Here is a 19,908-nt window from a genome sequence, read left to right as displayed (position 1 = left end):
GTAACTCAGCAGTGGTTGAAATCGTATCCCTACAAAATGGAACAACCCTCAAATAAAAAAGAACATTACTTCTTTAACAGACTACTAGCACTGCTCTGTAGGTGACCCTGCCAGTCTGCAGTGATAGCAGAGGAGGGTGAAGTTCATCAACCTCACTGCTGGGCTTTAGTTACATTTAGGGAATCATATGCTTTCAAGGGGGGATTTGTTATCGCTAATTCTTCAGTCATATGAAGCCGAAGTCAGCTATTCACCAGCTTCTTCAAATTTAGCTAGCTAGCTACCAAGACATCAGCATACTACTAGCGATTTTATGCTTGTTATGAAGAAAAGGACCAAAATACATTGAAATTACATTAAACTAGTATAATATGATGATTATCGTAATTTTTAATGTGTAAAATACTCACATTTGTGGGTTTCTTTGGTCGCTTGCGCAGCCATCTTGCCGTTTTTTCTTTTTTTTTATGACACTCCCTTTGGAGTGTGCCTCTGAAAAACATTTCGCCCCACCCCTCTATCTCAACAATAATTGTGACTCCCTGTTGTATAATTTATTATGATTTAAATTTGGTGAAAGGTTATTGTTGTGTACAGACATGTTTTACAGATAAAAGAAAAAAAAAACATTGTTTATGTTTTTACTTTTTACTTTTTTTCATTGTTTGACATTAAAAAAAAGTCAGTGCAGACTCGAACCTTTCGATATAAAATGTAAATCAACTGGGTAGTTCATTTGAAGGGAATAGCAAAACTCTAAATAGCATAGCTCTCTGCTTCTAAAGGTTAACGGTAAAGGGCTGCGTAAGTAGCACATCATGCTCGATTTCCACCTGGTGATGGTTTGGCTCCAGAGACAGTTTGGACATTGGAAGTTTGAAATCTTTGAATGTCAGTCAGGATAATTTGAGAAGTGACTAATGATCACTAATGATTAGCGATAGACTTGCTGTACGTCACAGTAACTGTAGCTTAAAACTCACCGTAAGCCCATTGAGATACACTTAAGCCCAGGTTAGGCCTCATTGAGCTGTGGAGACAGTTGGTCCGGTGCAGATGGTGCTGAAGCTCATTGCTATTCAACCCTGCAAAACATCTGAGGCCAACTAGGAATAAATACACATTTGATGTTTCTCTTTATGGCTGTTATTTGACCGGGCGGTTCTGGCGTCTTTATGTATAGCCACCAAAACAAGAAAACGGACGCTTTCTCACATTGGACAGCGCACAAATCGGCAAGTGTTTTTATGTGTGTCATCTGTCTGTCCACTATGCCAAATGTTTTGCAAGTATCATGCGGCCAGCTGCAGCTTGTCGAGCGCCTCTGGTCATACTGACGAGTCTTGCATTTGCCAATACTTTGTTTTTGATGTTTTTTTCTTTCTTTACTCCAGTCATTTTAACATTACAACACTGTTTTTGAAACATCTTTACCATCATGTTTAGCCCAGAAATTCTCTTTCAATCTGCCATAACATTCTTTTGCACTGCCTAGTCTTTTTCAGCTCTTAGAACTCTATTATGGCCAGCGATAAGAAAAACCTAATATTGAATCAGTTATTTCTCAAAAATAAGCAGAATCTCATCCTTTACATTTTTGTCATGTTTTTGTCATTATTTAAAATCAAAATGAACAGAAAAAGCAGAAATGTAGACTCGGACCTGATGATACAAAATAAAGTAAAACAAAAGTTTATATTATTTAGTAACTAACTATCAAATAAATTTGTTAATTCACTAAAGGTAGTTTAGTGTCTCAATATGCATATTGATAGGCTGGCATTTTTCTAATACAAGGCATGCAGTACAACATACACTCTAATTACTACTCCACTAAAACATTCAATAATATTAGTGTAACTATTAGTGTAACTATTTACACCTTGGCAGGATTCAAATTCATGGTAACACTATGGTAAGACTATACACCTACATAGGCTTTTCATGACAGCTGACATAAACCTACATAAGCATTTGTAAAGACTTCTTCCAACAAGCATCATAACACTTTCTGAGATGAGGATATGACATGAACATCTAAAGAGCCTTTATGACAACCAACATTTATTAAAATAAGCCTTTTAATAGTTTATGTAGGTTTATGTCTGTTGCCATGAAAAGCGTATGTAGGTTTCGTGTAACTTTAAGAATGAAATTTTGTAGCAGTTAGACTAAAGAATGTAAAAAAAAAAAACATACTTTTGTACTTTTTGCACCATGACATGATACCTCAACATAATACAGCACAGGAGTGTCTTTGATGCAAAGCACCGCTCTTCAGTACCTCTGAAGCATTATAAGCTGCTTGATAGCTAATAGCTCCCCCTTGTGGAGAATCTTCAGCCTGCTAAACATGAGTGAGTGAGTCAGTCAGTAAACAAGTCAGCTACTTAGTTAGTGAGCCAGTCAGTAAGCAGAGCAACTAGTTAGTTAGTAAGTCAGTCAGTTACTGAGTCTGTCAGTCAATCAGTAAGTGAGTCAGTTATTCAGTCAGTGAGTCAGTTAGTTAGTTAGTAAATGAGTCAGTCAGTCAGTCAATCAGTTAGTTAGTCAGTAAGTAAGTCAGTTACTTAGCCAGTCAGTGAGATAGGTAGTTAGGCAATCAGTCAGTCAGTGAGTCAGTTAGTCAGTGAGTCAGTTACTTAGTTATTTAGTTTAATCAGCCGGCCAGTTAGTTAGTCAGTTAGGGAGTCAGTCAGTCAATAGTTAGTTTGTTAGTCAGTCAGTTATTCAGTCAGTAAGTGAGCCAGTGAGTCATTCAGTTAATTAATGATTTTGGTTAGTTAGTTGGGTGGTCAATTAGTGAGTCATTTAGTTAGTAAGTCAGTCAGGCAGTCAGCCTGTCGGTCAGTGAGTAAGTCAGTCAGTCAGTTGGTTAGTTAGTCATTCGGTCAGTCAGTCATTCGTCAGTTAGACAGTTAGTCATTTGGTTAGTTAGTAAGTCAGTTAGTCATTTGGTCAGTTAGTCAGGTAGTTAGTTACAGGCTGGGTCCATGAGGTGCCTCTGAAAATCATATCATGGTGCAAACTGCACAATACAAAACGTCTCCTGAAAAATGAGTATCATTACACCCCTGTAGTACAGCAAAAATGCCACTAAAGGTTCTTAACAGTCTCATCATCAAACTCAGTGCTGGTCTGAGCTGGGGAGGTGAGATGTGTAGATTGACACAGTGTCTGGAGGGTTCTTCTGTGCAGTTCATCGACCGCTCATTACCGAGTGTGTTATAATCATGCCCTTTGGAACAGGGACTGTGTTTCACCTCAGATCTATCAGTCTAATTAAAACAAGATTAAAAATTACATCCTGTGATTCTGCCGCTTTGACATGGACGCACACTGGAACAGACAGTACCCTGATTCTGTTTCAGTAGATGGTCTTACATTCACGCAGCAGCACAACTACATTCTTAGTATTAGAAACTGAACTGAACCAAGAGTTTACAGATCAAGTTCATTTATAGTCCTATTTACATGCACAGCAGCATCTTATGACTTACAGTAACTTCGTGACGCGCTGAAGTTTTCACACAAAGGAGTTTCCCTCCTGTCTTTAAAAACATGCTGCCAAGCTTTCTGAAGCTGACAAGATGTACTTCTCATAGCAGTAATGCAGATATTGAGAAATGCTGTGCTACAGGCCTTTCTTAATGAGGTTCTATGTTTAAAAAACATCCAGCCATTACAGCTTTTACATCATGTTTGTTTTGGTGTCATAAAGCTGTCATCATCTGTGTCTTTTTGCAGAAAGTGCCCAAGTTTTGCCAAAACTGTGTGTGAGCGTCAGTGCAGCAATATAAGTGTTTAGGAGGAGTGCACAATAGCCTTAGGATGGTAAACAAGTATATTGGATGTCGCAATAATGTAAATAAGTCGTCCTTCCATGTGCCACAGTGTATTTTATAAGCTTCACCTTTGTACAGTCATTCTAATCTATGGTTAACCCAAAAATGAATACAATAGAATAGCGCTTAATTAAAGGCGATAAAAATTGAACATCAACTAATGAACTCCACCTGTACAGTACTGTGCGAAAGTTTTACACACCTGAGAAAGTTTTATTTTAAAAGCTACATAATGAGGCAGTAAGTCTTCACTGTCTTACAAAAAAAGTGAAACAAAACGGAAAAAAGGGCTGCCAGACAAAACCCATAAATTAATAGTAAAAGTATGTTTTCTCAATGATGGTAAAAATCTGTAAAATTATAGTCATTTAATTTCTTAGAAATGCTTTAAATTGTTTATTATTTTTTTTATTTTATTATTTTTTTCTTTCATTTTTAGAGATACTGTAATTCTAACAAACAGTATTTTACCATCATAATAATAGTAACAGCTGTTAAAATAAGGAAAAATGGCTATAAATAAATAAAGGTGATCATTTGTTTTTGTGAATTTACATTCTATTTCTGTAAATTAACAACAGCAGTGTTAAAATTCAGTATATATGGTTTATTTACATACATTACAAAAATGGATATTGACCATTAACTTTATAGTACTTTACACTTTGACTGTGAAAATACTTTTTTACAGTGTTTGCTTAGAAAAACAATAATTAGATTAAATAGATAATTAGATTATATACAGATAGCATTAATAAACATAAAGTGTTCGTTTAACCATTTCCAAACCTGTCCTCGAGGAAGTATTTTTGTAGTTCCCATCCAGTACCTCTTTTAGCAAATCAGTGCCTCTTCTTTAGTAAAATGTGTGCTTATGATAAAAAAAAAAAAAGGTGATGGCTGGAGGCGTTTTAGTCTGCTAAAAATGCTGAGGAACATGCATCTGCATATCTGCTCTGCGTATCTGTTCTGCTCTGATGTAAAATGGATGAGCTTGTCCAGAAGAAAGGTGTCAATGCACTGCTATTTTCTTTTCCAACTGGAGAACCACTGGATGTTAACAGTCCATGCAGACTATAGTTACTATTATAAATTATTAAAGCTGCACTATGTAAGATTTATTTGCTAAAACTGAAAGAATCATAACTAAGTGAGGAGAATATAAACAGGCTAAAATATAGTGAGTGTGTGCTACTGTGAGTCACCTTGTAAACCCTGAAATAATCATTTAAAAGTCAGAGGCATTGAGTTTTTCACACCATCTTCTACATATTAACATCACACACACACAGGCTCAAACAGAAGGTCCCGCTCGATGGTTAGGTCTCAAGTGCAAGATCAACTTTATATTGATGAGGATGTGATGACAGTAGTAAATAATTCACTCACATCCTCACAAGACGTGTCATTCGCCAAGTTTTAACTGATTTCTTTTTAAATTCTCTTTCAATCATCACATTCATCCATTTGGAGAGGGAGTCAGAAGCACAACCCATGTTACAAAATGTTGTTCCATGTTGTACGCAATTACACATTTCCACCAGAGAGGTCTCCAAAACTTAGTGTAGCTTTAAGTAATAATTGCAGGTGGCACAGTTGGTAATCCTTTGGTAATGATTATTTGGAAAATCCAGGCTATGTGAGAAGACTATATAATGCTCATATGTGGTGCTTAGGAACCAAATTTGACATCACAAAAACAATTGAAAGTAGGAACAGGTGATAATGTTCTTATTCTTATTATTAATTCTTAATAATTGTTTGCCTAATTTATTCATTATCATCCGAGCTTAATGCACACATTGGAATACTGATATACATATGGGTATGGAAATCATATTGACATTGTCAGATATCTGTTTGAAAAAAATGCTATTTAATTATATATTTATTGTACTCCAGAAGAGCAGGAAGTTTATGCAGTGAGCACTAAAATAAAAATAAAATAACTATATTTTATTCATTGAACTGCATTTGTAATTCTCTACAAGTATATTGCTGCCATCGGAACAAAACCTCATATCTCCAAAATGATAACTTTACAGGAGAAGGAAAAACATACTCTACTTTTAATGTAAGTCAATGGAACCAGACTTTTTTCCAAGTACTTTTGGGTTGTTTCTTTTGGTCCATTCATCATGAAAACGACAAATATGGAGATATTTTGTTCTGACAGCAACTATATGTTCATATTTTGTTCTACTGTATGCTGATATATGAATATATGTACATATATATATATATATATATATATATATATATATATACACACATATATCAACATGTTGACAGATATGTACTTATGCACTTATTGCATTGTCCAGGTTTTCATAGAAGTGTGGTCTGTTATGTAAAATTCCTGGATAATTAAGAAAACGTAGGTCGGAGATGCAGCAGATGGTTTTCGCCGAAACAACGACCATTGATCCTTTTCATTGAAAGTCAGAAACAGATTCTGGAGTGAAACTGATTTAGAATCCATTTGCTTGTTTTGTGCTAAGCATCTGCAGTAATGGCAATTTTGGCAAGACAATGCTTGAGCAAGCGTGCGATTGAGAAATTTCGTACAGCAGCATGAAAACTCGCCATATGCTTATCATTACCCGGATCTTCTACCTGAGACAGCGTATCTAGTGTGTGAAGGGCGTAAATGAGGCGTTCGTGAGATAATGTTTCTGAAATGGTTTGTTTTTCAGGCATGACGATTCCTGAAGAGGACACAGAAGCCGGTCAAACCAGCAAATACTGCCTGGTGGCAATTGGGCGACTGCAGGTATGTACAGACACAGTGTACACTGATCAGCGAAGGGACACTAGGGCTGCAACAAATATTCGATAGTGTTTGATAAATTTGATGACTAAAATATTAAATAAAAGGAAAAGTCATTTGTATAACTGACCATTTATCACATTTATAAACCTATGCACTTCTGTGGGGGAACGATCATTTGTTTATCAGGCTGAATGATGATGATAATAATAATCATAATACAACAAAGAGATTTTTTTTCTTATGTGGTTATGAAAGTGAAACATCTTTTATTTTCATCATAGATTATTCATTTATTCAAGAATATTTAGTAGTTGCTGCCCTAAGAGTCACCTTCCCCTCTTTTCTAATTTGCTGTTACTTTTCAGTTAAATATAAGATATATCTGCAAAATGTCTGCAAAATTTTGTTAGCAGAAAACATTTCCTAATACTTTTCCCATATGGCTGTTCGTTTTTAATGAATTAATCCCGTAAATTCTCAGACTTATTGCATCCTAGGGATTATTATTCAGTAACTATGTGGAAGTCGTTGTGAACTGCCTGAGTTATTCTGGAGTGAGGAGTGGAAGTCCAGACCCACCGGCAGCCCTTGGACCTTTAAGGGGTTAAGAAAATACTTTAGGTTTAGTGGTCTAGTGGTTTAGAGGTTAGTGATCATAAAGCAGCTCTGTTCTAATGCTTTGGGTATATTTAGCTTCAGCACTCAGCTTCACATTCATCAAAGCATCTTCCTTGGTGTAAGGAGCTGGTTTTGCCTAAAGAATAATTTGATGCTTTTCTTTTTCAAACTACTTTTAAAAGCACATATTAAACTTTTGGTCCAAGTAGGGGTGGGCGATATGACAGAAATATCTCGATACTTAAAGATACACATCAGATATGCATCAAAATATTTCACTTTTAAGTTGGAACAGAATACAAAATAGACCAAATAGAATATGTAGTGCTGCATATAAAAGTGCTATAATAATAATACTAATAATAACAATAATCATTGTTACATTAATAATAATAAACCTTAAACTGCAATGATTTTTATTCTGTGTTTTACAAACTGCTCTGCACTAAATCCAACAGGCCTAATTATGCTTACTTTGTAATGAAACATATAGTTAGTCAATGTCCTTTAAGTACTGACAATATATACAATATGCTCAGGAAAGCATACTGTGACATCATATTTCATGATAATGATAAAATATCATCATATTGCCCACCCTTAGTCCAAAGGTGGTTTAATCACCTGAAAGGTTTAAGTGCTGACGTCACAGCAAGGGGAGAAAATGAGAGGCTCTTCCCAAGCTAGCACTGTCACTAATATTTACATGTGTGATATTATTCTCCTCTACATAAAACTGCTTAGGCTTGAATAAGCTAAATAAACAAACCAACAAAGAAAACATGATCATTTCAATTTACATTTTAAAAAGCTAGATATCAGCCTGATCCTTTTCACTGTTGCCATAAAATGCCATTTACACCTATTTTGAAGCTCCTTCAATTGAACTGAGGCTATGTTCACACAGCAGGTAAAAGTGGCCCAAATCTGATTTTCTAGCCAAATTCATTTCATTTGTTTGGCTGTTCAAAATATGTTTTAAATGTGACCCATATGTGACACTAGTCTGACCTGCATGCACAAAAGAGCAGTGCTTCATGTTGCTTCACGTGGCTCATCCAGAGGTAAATAATCATGACTGCCAACGAACGCCAGTCGCTCCCGGAGTTTTCAGTTTCATCTTCACCGGCATCACAGGAGCCATCATGAAGCTTCCTTGACTGACAGCTGGGCTCATCACCCAGAATGTGTTCGAGCTCACCGTAAAAAGGGCACGTTATTCAGCCACGGTCACCTCTTTGGTTCACATCCTCAGATTCTTACATTTTTTTTCCCTGGAAATTTGTATGATTTACAAAACCAGAACTGAACTGGATTTTTTGTAGGTGAGCAAGTCAACATTTCTAAAATTGTTTTATTGCGTCAGCTGTTCAGGATTGTTTGACATAAAGTAAGCTGCTGCTTTATCTCAGCACGGCTGTTTTTGTGTCCTAATTCATATGATAATGGAGTTACAGGCACAATATGTTATTTCATTATATTAATCAAAAATATATTGAGTCCATGTCCAGTCTGCTACCGAAATGGCCACTAGGGGGCCTGCAGAAAGAGGCTGAAAACAAGATTAGAAACTGAAAGATTGTCCCACACTGACCTGCACACAGACTGCCACAGAAATGACCCGGTTGTCATTACATCTGATTCATATTTTCCTCTCCCCCCAAAAAAAGCACTTACATTTTATCCCTGGATGGTGCTTTCCAATATTTGTCAAAGTGCATTTGGTTCAGCACTGGAAAATTCCCAGATAATTAAGAAAAGGTATACTAGAGATGAAGCAGATGGTTTCCAACGAAACAATAAACATCAATGCTTTTGTTTGCAAGTCAAAAACAGATTTATGAATGAATCTGATTTAGAATCCATTTGCCTGTATTGAGTAGCCTTTAATATGTCATGTTTTTGCAAACTGACAAAGAAAACAGGGACTTTTGTTAAAATATTTTGAAAAGCTACATGTCAGCCTAATCAGAGCAAGATTAGGTGTCCCCTTTTGAAGGACGGTGCAAGGCGGGTGGTGTGGTGGAAGTTGTGCAAGACCTCAGAAAAGCATGCAAGATGGCAAAAAAGACATGATGGACTGTTGGGGTCACATGCCTCTGTCTCTGTGTATGAGAGAGAGAATCCGTCCTCACAAATTAAGCTAATGAATGAACATGGACTGGACCGTCTCCTTTCACCCCTTCATCTCTTTAGCTTCAGCCATTTCCACTGGACCAGTTATGATTAACCCCAGTCAGTGTAAATGACGCATAGGTTTCTCATATTCAGATTCACACTGGAAACAGTATTTTTGGTGGTATTGACAAGTGGGGGTGCTGAGGGGGCTGCATTGTTCCTAGATTTTGGGATTGTTTAATTGCAACTGCTAACAGTTATTTAAAACTAATAATCTGTGCATAGTGAAGACTGTGATTTTGTTTTTGGGTGTAGTTTGTATTTTTATTTGATGTTTTGTTCATATGTTTTCAAAATTTTAGTAGCATGTGCTGTTTAAGCTAACACACAAATAATTTCCATTATTTTACCAGCAATGTGTTCGGCTCATTTGCGTAAAGTTTGTCAATTGTTGTTATTTATTACATTATAGCATGTGTTGCTGTGTATGCACGTGTTCTAGTTAATGTAAATTATCCGAAAAAGGAAAATATAATATTATATAATATTTCATGACATGAATTGTGAAAATTTGTGAAAATCACATACAATTTTTTTTTTAATGTTCTCTTATTCTTTATTTGAAGAAAAGAACCTCAGTAGTCGATCTCTGAAACTGCAAGCTTATTATTATTATAAACCTCGTTTATTAGGCTTTACATTTTAACATGTGGCTGCTAATTATTTGATAATTACTAATATCTGTTTTGATAGAATTGAATTGCGAACCCAAATTCAGGCCCTTTATATCGCTGTTATCAGAGCAAAACCTCGTATTTCCAAATTGGTAACTTTACAGTAGAAGAAAAAAACATACTTTACTTTTAAAGTAAGTCAGTGGAACCAGAATTTTTTCCATGTAATTCTGGGCCATTTTTTGGGCCATTCATCATGAAATATTAACATAATGTAAAGGGTAACAGGCACATTCAAATTATGTCAAAAACTGAAAAATATGGAGAGATATGAATGGAGATACAGGGTTTTATACCAACAACAGTGATATATTGAAATTTTTTTTAAAACCATGTGAAGTTAAGAAGCATTTTTGGTCTCTCTCTCAGGTGACCAGCTCTCCAGTTTCAATGGACATGAACGGGCTCTCCGTTCCGACAGAATTCCTGTCCCGCCACAACTCGGACGGCATCATCACCTTTGTGGACCCCCGCTGCATCAACGTGATTGGCTACCAACCCCAGGTGGGCTGACCTCATTACTGCACTGCACAAAGCACATGAAGCCTTAAAGCGGTAGTTATGTAACGTAGAATAATAACAAAAATTGAAAGAATAATAACCCTCCTTACTGCAGATGTAGTCGATCCGCCAAGACATTTTTGGTATCTTTTCCTTCTTCAGTTTTAACACTGAATCTGAGGCTAATGCAGCTAACAAGTAATACAAGCTTATGCCCCACCAGTTAGCATTGTGCAAACTGATGCCACAAACCATGTTGAGTTGTTATGTAATCTGTGATAGACTTACTAATGTGGTTATTGACACCGTATAACACAATTATCTTCAGACGTATGCAAAAGTTTACACACCCCTTATCACATTACATGTGTTGTTGATTTTCTGAGTGTAAGTAAGTGAACACATCCTTGACAGAGAACACACTTCTGCACATTTTAATCTACAGTATTATGTTTTATTTTTACCCCAAAAAATAAATGAACAGTAACCAGGGTCACCAAAATGTTTGCATATGACTCTACAAACAAGTACAAAAAAGTATGTCGTATGGCTACCAGCTGTCATGAAGCCTGAATTTTGGCCGTCCTTTTACCCATTTTCATAAATAACAGCGTGTCTTACAGGATGCTCAATGCTAAATGCTGATGTATAAGCTTTCATTATTGGCTGGTAAATTTGTAAATTTCCAGGCAGAGGCTGATAACCTCCTGGCCGTGCGCTTGATTGGAACACAGAGCTCCATTGCCTAGAGTGTGCTCTAATTTAGGAAATGTTTTGACTTCCTTTCAAAATCTAGTTCATCAGTTAATGAACTGTATCGTGGCTCAGGCGTTTTGTATTACTTTCTGTCAAACAGTTTTAATGAAATGCACTCTGGTTAAAAACTGTAGCAAATGTCATCTTGATCTTTTGGGCATCAGATCCGCTCTGACCTTCAGGATATTGCATTATTCTTGTGCCAGAGTCTACTTTTACTTGCAGATGACTTTAATATTTTTCTCAGGCTAATAGCTGATATATTAACAGTTAGCCTCCAAGAAAAAGCTTTGATAACAGTGCTCAAAGCCTCTAAGATGTCCAAATAAACAGTTGTTATAAACCTAGTATATGTCTAAAAAATGTACAGGCACGCTTTTTGAATATGTTATATTAAGAATTATACTTACTTTTACAGTTGAGTGCAAAAGTTTGGCCTGGTCAAATGACATCTTGTTGATTTTCTGAGGGAAAAAGATGTCCTCCACAGTGAACACACCTCTGCACATTTTAATTCACAATCACTGTTTATTTACTGAATTTAACATAAATAAAACATAAACCGTGGCCTGTGCAAAAGTTATAGCACATTCAATATTTTGTTGTATTTTTTTTAATATGTAAACATAGCAGATATTATGCATTAGATAGTATGTTCTCTGTAGAGGATGTGTTCATTCATTTTCATTTAGAAGTTCAACAAAAGTTGTCATTTGACCAAGGATGTTCAAACCTTTGGATAAAACTTTGTGCTTATGTTTATACTTTTCATATTGATGTCTCAGGTTTAACTACAGAAAGCTGCAAATATTTCATTCTGTGTAAAACTTTTTATCCAATTCATTTTCTTCTTTTTACGAAAAGTTAAAACACGTTTAAGCTGAATACAGTCAGTTTCCTGCAAAAATTATTGTGTATATTTAGTGGTTATATCTGGAAAACCAGCATCTCAGTAATGTGTTTGTTTTCAAATGCTGTGCTTGTCTTACTTGTTTCTATTGTATTACTGTCCACCACCTGCATTATGCTGCTCCTAACTGCCTGAAGACATTCAGTCCCCTGCCAGTCTCTCCATATGGTTTACTGTATGATTTACGGCTTGTGTGGTTTCCTGTAGGACCTGCTTGGTAAAGACATTCTGGAGTTCTGCCATCCTGAGGATCAGAGCCACCTGAGAGAAAGCTTCCAGCAGGTACAGAAGGAGCTTCCCACTCACACACTTCCTCAGATGTGAAACATCTCATTAGCGTGGCTTTTAACTCACACTCACATTTAGCAGATGGAAAATTCTCCACAAGGGGAGCTGTTCGTACTTGAGTCATCATTGAAAGGGAGGAAACTGACATAAACCTCCATATCAGCATCATCTCACGATGCACAGTCTGTAATTTTGGAAGCATGAATCACACTGTATATAAGTACACAAATGTAGGGTGCGTTTGCTGTTGCTTTTTACTGATCTTGCACACTTTCACTCAGTGTTGTGGAAATGACCACAGGCAGAAAAGTGTCAGGGCAACTACGGAAGAATGGAGTCAGACTGTGTGTTCTTCTTAAAAGGCCACAAAACCTTTTCATGGTGTTGCTGGCTATTGCAAAACTGCTCACACAGTCTGAAATTTCTTAATACAGCATCAGATTTTGCATCATAGCACCCTTGCTACAAATACCTACAATACCAGTGTGTTTGGAGACCTTTTTTACTTTTGAGTCTCGGTTCCTCTCAGTGAATGCAGTTAAGTGAACTTAATAATGTGATCATAATCAGATTTCTGCAGTTATGTGATTATTCAAATGCTTATACTTCAATTTCTTAGATTAGAGTAAGGTCTAGAAATCTGATTAAGAAATACGAATAAGAGAGCTGGATTTTAGCTCACTGGTCAGATTTCTCAAAGCATGTAAACTCTTACTCTGATTTCTTTCGTATTTTTCTGTGCATGTGCGGAAACAGACTGCGGTACCAGAAATAAGCAAGCAGCGTTTAACAGAACACCCACAAGATGACAACAAGACACTTTTAAAGCAACGATGAAACCAAATGCATGCTTTTAAATATTCATCTTCTAGATGATGTACATTTATATACTCAAGTAAAGTGGTGCGATATTTAAAAAAAAGCCTCGGCATGAAGTTTAAGTTTTACATGACATTCATGTCACACCTTTCCTTTGCCTTTACCGGCTGGTTGCAAAGCAGAAATCTGATTACTGCCTGACTCATCTAGACCCAGAGTTTGCCCATTATCTGATTACTCAAATGCATGTAAACACGTTGAACAGATTACTGACACTTGACAACAAGAATGGCACAACTGCTGTCAGTGCTGTCATCCTGAGTTTGATCCCTGGTGATGCCACACCCGTCCGTGGCACCTAGGATATCGTAACAACAGTCTAGCATCATCTTAGCAACCACCTGGGACACTAAAGCAATGGCCTAGCAACACCTTAGCAATCACCTGGGATACCATAGCAATAGCCTAATGACACCTTAACACGCATGAGGGATACCATAACAACACCTTCGCAACACCTTAGCAACCACCTGGAATACCATAGCAAAGGCATACCAACACCTTAGCAACCACCTGGAATACCATAGCAATGGCATACCAACACCTCAGCAACTACCTGGAATACCATAGCAATGGCCTAGCAGCACCTTAACAATCACCTGGGAAACCATAGCAATGGCTTAGTGATACCTTAGCAACCACCTGGGATGCCATAACAAAACCTTCACGACACCTTAGCAACCACCTGGAATACCGTAGCAGCAGCCTAGCAACACCTTTGCAACCACCTGGGATACCATAACAACACCTTTGCAACCTTAGCAACCACCTGGAATACCATAGCAACAGCCCAGCAACACCTTAGCAATTACTTGGAATACCATAGCAAACACCTAGCATGCACCTAGGATATTATAGCAACGGTCTAACAACACCTTAGCAACCACCTGGGATAGCAGAGCTGTCTTTGTCAAGCCAACTTAAAGTTTGTTAAGGAACTTTTCCCCTCTAGATGGTTTTGCTCTGCATGTAAAATAACCTAAAATCAAATCAAAGCAAAGCAGCTTTCCATACTTGATTTAACCGTTCACTGTGGTTATTTTCCACACAGCTACCTGAATAAGAGGACTCTCTTACTGGCACAGGCCTCGATGGGTTCAGTGCATTTCTACTGATACCAGTATTTAGATATCCACTGTCAGTTGAGTTGTTCTCAAAAACCATGAAAGCCGCAGCCCCCATCCCTCCTCCCCTTGCATCTGATCTCTCTCCGCTGGAGTACATCAGGTAGCAGTGGACTTGGCTTCTGCACTGTCGTCTGTGTAGCTGAAGCTCATTAGTGTCTGAAAGAGGGAGTGAACAGCAGCAGTGAGATGCAGATCAATAAGTGTGAGAGGCTCATGGCCAGCTAACTTTGGGGGATCAGCATGTGGCGAGTGCGAAACGCCGCTTTGTCGTTATGGAAGCCCGGTCTGATCGTGATTGAAAACAAAGAAACTCCCGGTTCTTCTTTCTTTTTTATATCTCCCTTGTTATCTCTCTTCCTTTCTCTCTCTCTAGGTGCTAATTAAACCTTCAAGCTTTGTCACACTTCTGTTTTTTTCTGTCAATTTTGCTTTAGTCCCTCTATCTTTATTAATTCTTTGGCTTCTCCTTTTTGCCTCTCTCTTTCTGTCTTACTGTGTAGGGGATGTCTCTCTCTAGTTTTTCCGCTTCTCCTCTCGGATTTGCACTGATCCCTGCTCACAGATTTGATGTTCAGATCTCATATTTGCATTCATCCTCCGTCATGGTGAGGCGACTGCGATTTTCACGATTTGATCAGGGCAGTTTTCTGCCCTCTAGTATAATAGGAACATGCCCTGTCCTATACATGCTCAAGCCCCTTGCTTAGCAAGGCATCCACGAGTAAGATACAGAGAGATTTGTGCAGCCGTTCTATCTTTTTTATCCTCCCCGGTGCTTGCCTGTTGACTACTGATAAAGACCTTTATGGCTGATGTCCAGAAATGCCTTGTGATGAGTGAACCGCTTCGAAACGTGAGACTACACATGCACACTTGCCTTCGCTAGGCACGTACACCTGCTCCAGTCCCTGTACCTGCTGCATGACACCAACTAACACATGAGCAGACAATTAATGAAGATGAGATGACATGTTTTTCTTGGCTCGGAGTTTGACGCCAAGTCCCAGCATCTCTTACAGTAGATGTCATCCTCTTTCGACAGGACGGCCATAAATCATTTGAAGATCTCCACTGGAAGCCCTCAGCAGCTCCTCGCTGATTGGCCCTGTTACAGAAAGGTTATTAAGGGAGCCACTCTTTCATTCTCAGCAGAAAAAGAAAGGATTACAGAGATAAAGATCGAGGACCTTGAACTCCATCAAAACTTCAATGTTCCCTTAATTTTCAAGAGCGCTCTTCCAATTCTGTTTGATCTGTTTTTGGAGGGAAGCGAGGCTGCTTCTTTCTCTCGGATATGGCCAGCCTTTAGGGATGCACATTTTACCAGTTTTTGCTGTTCCAATATCAAAGTTTTTTGACCAGCAGCATTTGTTAGGGGTGTGCACAGGTACTTAAGTCCTTGGTTAGGTAACATTTGAGGTGCCAGTATTCAAATAATGAAATCACTGTTCCTCTATTCGTTGTGTTCTCTCGCGGGAAAACAGAGTAAATATGCAGACCAACAGTTCAGCGACATACCAATTTAATGTTTGAATAGCATGTGAAAGTTTTACCTGTTTTTGAGAGTTGGTGTGTCGGGTTATACTTTGCTTTTGCGAAACTTGAGGTAACACAGGCGTGCTTCCAAGGACATGTTGTTGACTGAAGCAGACATGTGACGGCGTTTTTTGCTAAATAGACTAGACTGATGTTAACATCAGGTCCAAAAACAGTTGGCACTTTGGATATTGTCCAACAAAAAGGAGAAAAACACCTGTAGAAGACCAAGAGTCTCCATCAGCATCCCATGTTAGCTGTAATTTTAGTTAATTAGCACATCTGGGGCTCTGTTAGCGTGCCCAGTTCTGTTCCTGGAGATCTTCCATTCTGGAGAAGTCAGATCCAGCACATTCAGATGCCCCTGAAAAAAACAGTTGGCTCATTAGATATTGACCACTAAAAAGGAGAAAAACACCTGTAGAAGACCATGAGTCTCCATCAGCATCCCATGTTAGCTGTAATTTTAGCTCATTAGCTCTTTAGCTCTACTCTACTAGCTCTGTTAGCATACTCCAGGGACGCCCAATTCTGGTTTGGATCCAAATACTTGTGGCCTTCGTTACCTGGATCAGGTACTTTAGATTAGGGTTGGAGTTGCAGGGTGGTAGATCTTCAGGACCAGGATTGAGCACCCCTCCCAATTTCTCTCAGCTGTTTTTGAATAATAAAACTTGTTTTGAAATACATTCTGTGTGATGAGCCCTGCGATGGACTGGCAGCCTGTCCAGGGTGTATCTTGCCTTCCGCCCAATGACAGCTGGGATAGGCTCCAGCATCCCACCGTGACCCTGAACGATAAGCTGTTTAGATGATGTGTGTGTGTCTGTGTGATGACACATTTTTGTGCCGTTACCTAAACCACAGCTCTAATTTCCTTTCAGCCGAAATACATTTTTTCCTTTTTTGGTGTTGTTTTATTCCTTCCTTGAGGATGTCTATTCGCAAACCCCTTCACATATTTCGTTTGTTTGGCTTCGGAAATGGACATCCTCTACTTCATTGGGGTTTCAGGTCGCTTTTACAGATCAGATTGCATATCCGGAGCTTCATATTCGAAGTATGTTCAGGGATACGCTAGCTGATAAAAAACGGCAGTAATGACAGGTGGTGAATGATTGCTAAGCAGTGATTGGTGGAGGAAATGAAGTGGATGTTCAGGAATGACATGGAGAGCGTTAGGATTATGATCAACCGTAACGCAAAGACAAGGTTGAGATTAGTTCATTTTTTGGCTGTGTCGCTACTAAAGTTCCCACCGTGAGTCAAGATAGCTGTTTAGATTTTGGCATGATTGCTCACCGGGGCCCCCTAGTGGCTCGGGCCACTGGGCACGCACCCATGAAACTCATCATGCCTCATTTGCATTGGATATGGATTTTTATTTATTAACTTATTAGCAGTATTTGTGACATTTGTCATATCGGTCCAGTAAATTGAAATCTATATGTTGGAATAATCATGCCCATTCCTGCATCCTTTCCTGGGAAAAGAACTCCCCATGACAAAAAAAAAGATGTCCTCTTTTTCGCCAGGAATAACACTTAATTTCCCTCTCTCCTGTCTATGGATGGTGAACACTGCGCTTTTTCCACATTTTCACAGGCCCTTTTTCCCCCGAGGTGTGGTGCCCTGTTCAGTTTGTGTAAGGAAGCCATTCATTGAGATATAGACGAGCTTTGTTTTGATGAAGAGAAGCTGGTTCTCTCTTTCTCCCTCGTTCTTCTGTGGATGGAAAATCACTTCCATCCTCTTTTTATTTTAAGCGATTTTGGGGGCTCAGATGGGAAACATAAGCCATTTGATTGACAGTTGAGGTTTCAGTATGGAAAGAATGCAGATGTTAAATAGTCTGTAAACTTAAATGCAGGCTCTTGGCTCGGTTAGCTGGGCTAGTTATTTTAGTTTATTGTAGGGTCACCGAAGAGGGTCACACAATATAGAGCAAGGAAATAAAAACAGATTTTACGTAAGAGTGAGATGAAGCCAGATTGTGGTCATTACATTCAGGGCCATTTCTTGCTATAAGCTATATAAGCAGTTGTTTATTTGCCCAGAGCTATAAGGTGAAATGTGTGGTAATTAAACACACATTGTACAGAATTTTTGTTTGTCTTTATTTTGTTTATCAGTTACTTTATTTACACATCCAATATAGTAGTGTAAAGGTTCTGTTTCCCTAGGCAACATGGGGCTGCCCTGTTGCAGCTCCACAGCAGAGTCAGATATTTAGGTAAAAATAAAATAATCCTCCTTTGCAGGAAAATAAACCTCTGCTGACAGTTTTAATAATAAACAGTCTTAAACTCTGGGGTTAATGTAGAACTGCTAATTCACCCTTTAACCCTGAAGCTTGGTGTGCATATTGCTGGTCACCATAGCAACATAGACAACAGTCTTGCCTAGCCAGTAGCGAACAAAAAGGCAAAGAGAGAGATTTAAGACGAACATTGATAATTTGGAGACAAATTCGCCAGCTTCTTGTTCGAATTTTCCCGTTACACCTTAAATGATGCCTGAGAGCCAGAATGTAACTGCTGCACCATTTAAGGCTAAACGGGAAAATTCAAACAAGAGGCTCGTGAATGAGAAGCTGACTTCAACCTCGTAAAAAAATTAAACATTGAGAGACGTTTTACAAGAAACTGTTCCACTTTTGAGGAAAAGTTTCCTGCCGGAGATGTGAGAAAAGCGGCTATAGCTGAGCCAAAGCTTAAAGCCGAGCAAAGTAAGTCTGTGTTTTCGTTTATATTAGATTTGTTAGCCTATATCAGCACATTAGCACATGCTGTAACGTGCCAGAAGGATTCAGATGTTCGCGGTTAAAGATCCAAACCTGTGGATACAGAATGTAGATCAGCCAAATATAACCCATTATGTAACTAGCAGTGTAATCATGAAATAAGTAATTATGTGGAAAAGTGACATAATGGTTCTAGATATCTAAGCGTTAACTGCTGTATGTTGTGTGGGTCCTCAGGTGGTGAAGCTGAAGGGTCAGGTGCTGTCAGTGATGTATCGCTTCCGGATGAAGAACCGAGAATGGATGTTGATCAGAACCAGCAGCTTTACCTTCCAGAACCCGTACTCAGACGAGATCGAGTACATCATCTGCACCAACACCAACGTCAAGTACGCAAAACTGCTTTCTTTTTCCTCTACAAATTCACTCTTCTGCTCTCTCTCTCCCTCTCTCTCTCTCTCTCTCTCTCTCTCTATCTCTTCGTCTCTCTGTCTTTCTCTCTCACTCTCATTCTGTCTCATTCTATCTCATGCACTCTTTTCTCGATCTCGTTTTCTGTCATATTCTTTCTCTTCAGTCTGTCTCTGTCCTCTGTCATTCTTTTAATCTAATTCTCTCACAGGCTCCCCACTCTCTCGCTCTCTTCAATATTGCTCTCTCTCTGTCCCTCATTCTGCATTCTGTCTCATTCTATCTTGCAAGCTCTTTTCTCTTTCTCATATTCTCTCTCACTTTATCTCATTCTGTCTCTCTCTTCCTCTCTTTCTGTTTCTCTCTCTCTCTCTCTCTCTCTCTCTCTCTCTCTCTCTCTCTCTCTCTCTCTCTCTCTTCACTCTCTCTCTCCTGTGTGGAGTACTCTTGATTACCCTGCAGATTTGCTCTAATGTCTTCCCTCCATGTTTCCTTGTTTTGAAACTGTATCTTCTGATCTAAATAATGCAGCCGTTTCACGCTGTGACTTTCTACAAACATCTTCATCCTGCATGACCGTTATTTCTGGAAGCTCACTGTAATTAACGCCAGTGGACTGTAGCTGGAGAAAACAGCAGCCCAGTGCGCTCTGCATGCAGGAGCTGAGGC

At 38.5% G+C, this 19,908-nt stretch overlaps 1 protein-coding gene across 7 annotated transcripts in view; it reads left to right on the top strand.

The window, feature by feature from the left end:
* The window catches only part of arnt2 (aryl-hydrocarbon receptor nuclear translocator 2), a 148,581-nt gene that overhangs the window by 77,379 nt on the left and 51,294 nt on the right, over positions 1 to 19,908 (top strand). For all 7 annotated transcript variants that reach the window (XM_036586039.1, XM_036586038.1, XM_036586037.1 and 4 more), the window contains 4 exons: positions 6,542 to 6,618; positions 10,458 to 10,592; positions 12,463 to 12,537; positions 19,066 to 19,217. In XM_036586039.1, the coding sequence (XP_036441932.1) occupies positions 6,542 to 6,618; positions 10,458 to 10,592; positions 12,463 to 12,537; positions 19,066 to 19,217 (439 nt within the window). The remainder of the gene's footprint in view (positions 1 to 6,541; positions 6,619 to 10,457; positions 10,593 to 12,462; positions 12,538 to 19,065; positions 19,218 to 19,908) is intronic.

Source organism: Colossoma macropomum, unplaced genomic scaffold (genome assembly GCF_904425465.1).
Source record: "Colossoma macropomum unplaced genomic scaffold, Colossoma_macropomum, whole genome shotgun sequence".
NCBI lineage: Eukaryota > Metazoa > Chordata > Actinopteri > Characiformes > Serrasalmidae > Colossoma > Colossoma macropomum.
The sequence above is the reverse complement of the archived record's forward strand: the minus strand, read 5'-3'. Positions and strand labels throughout refer to the sequence as shown.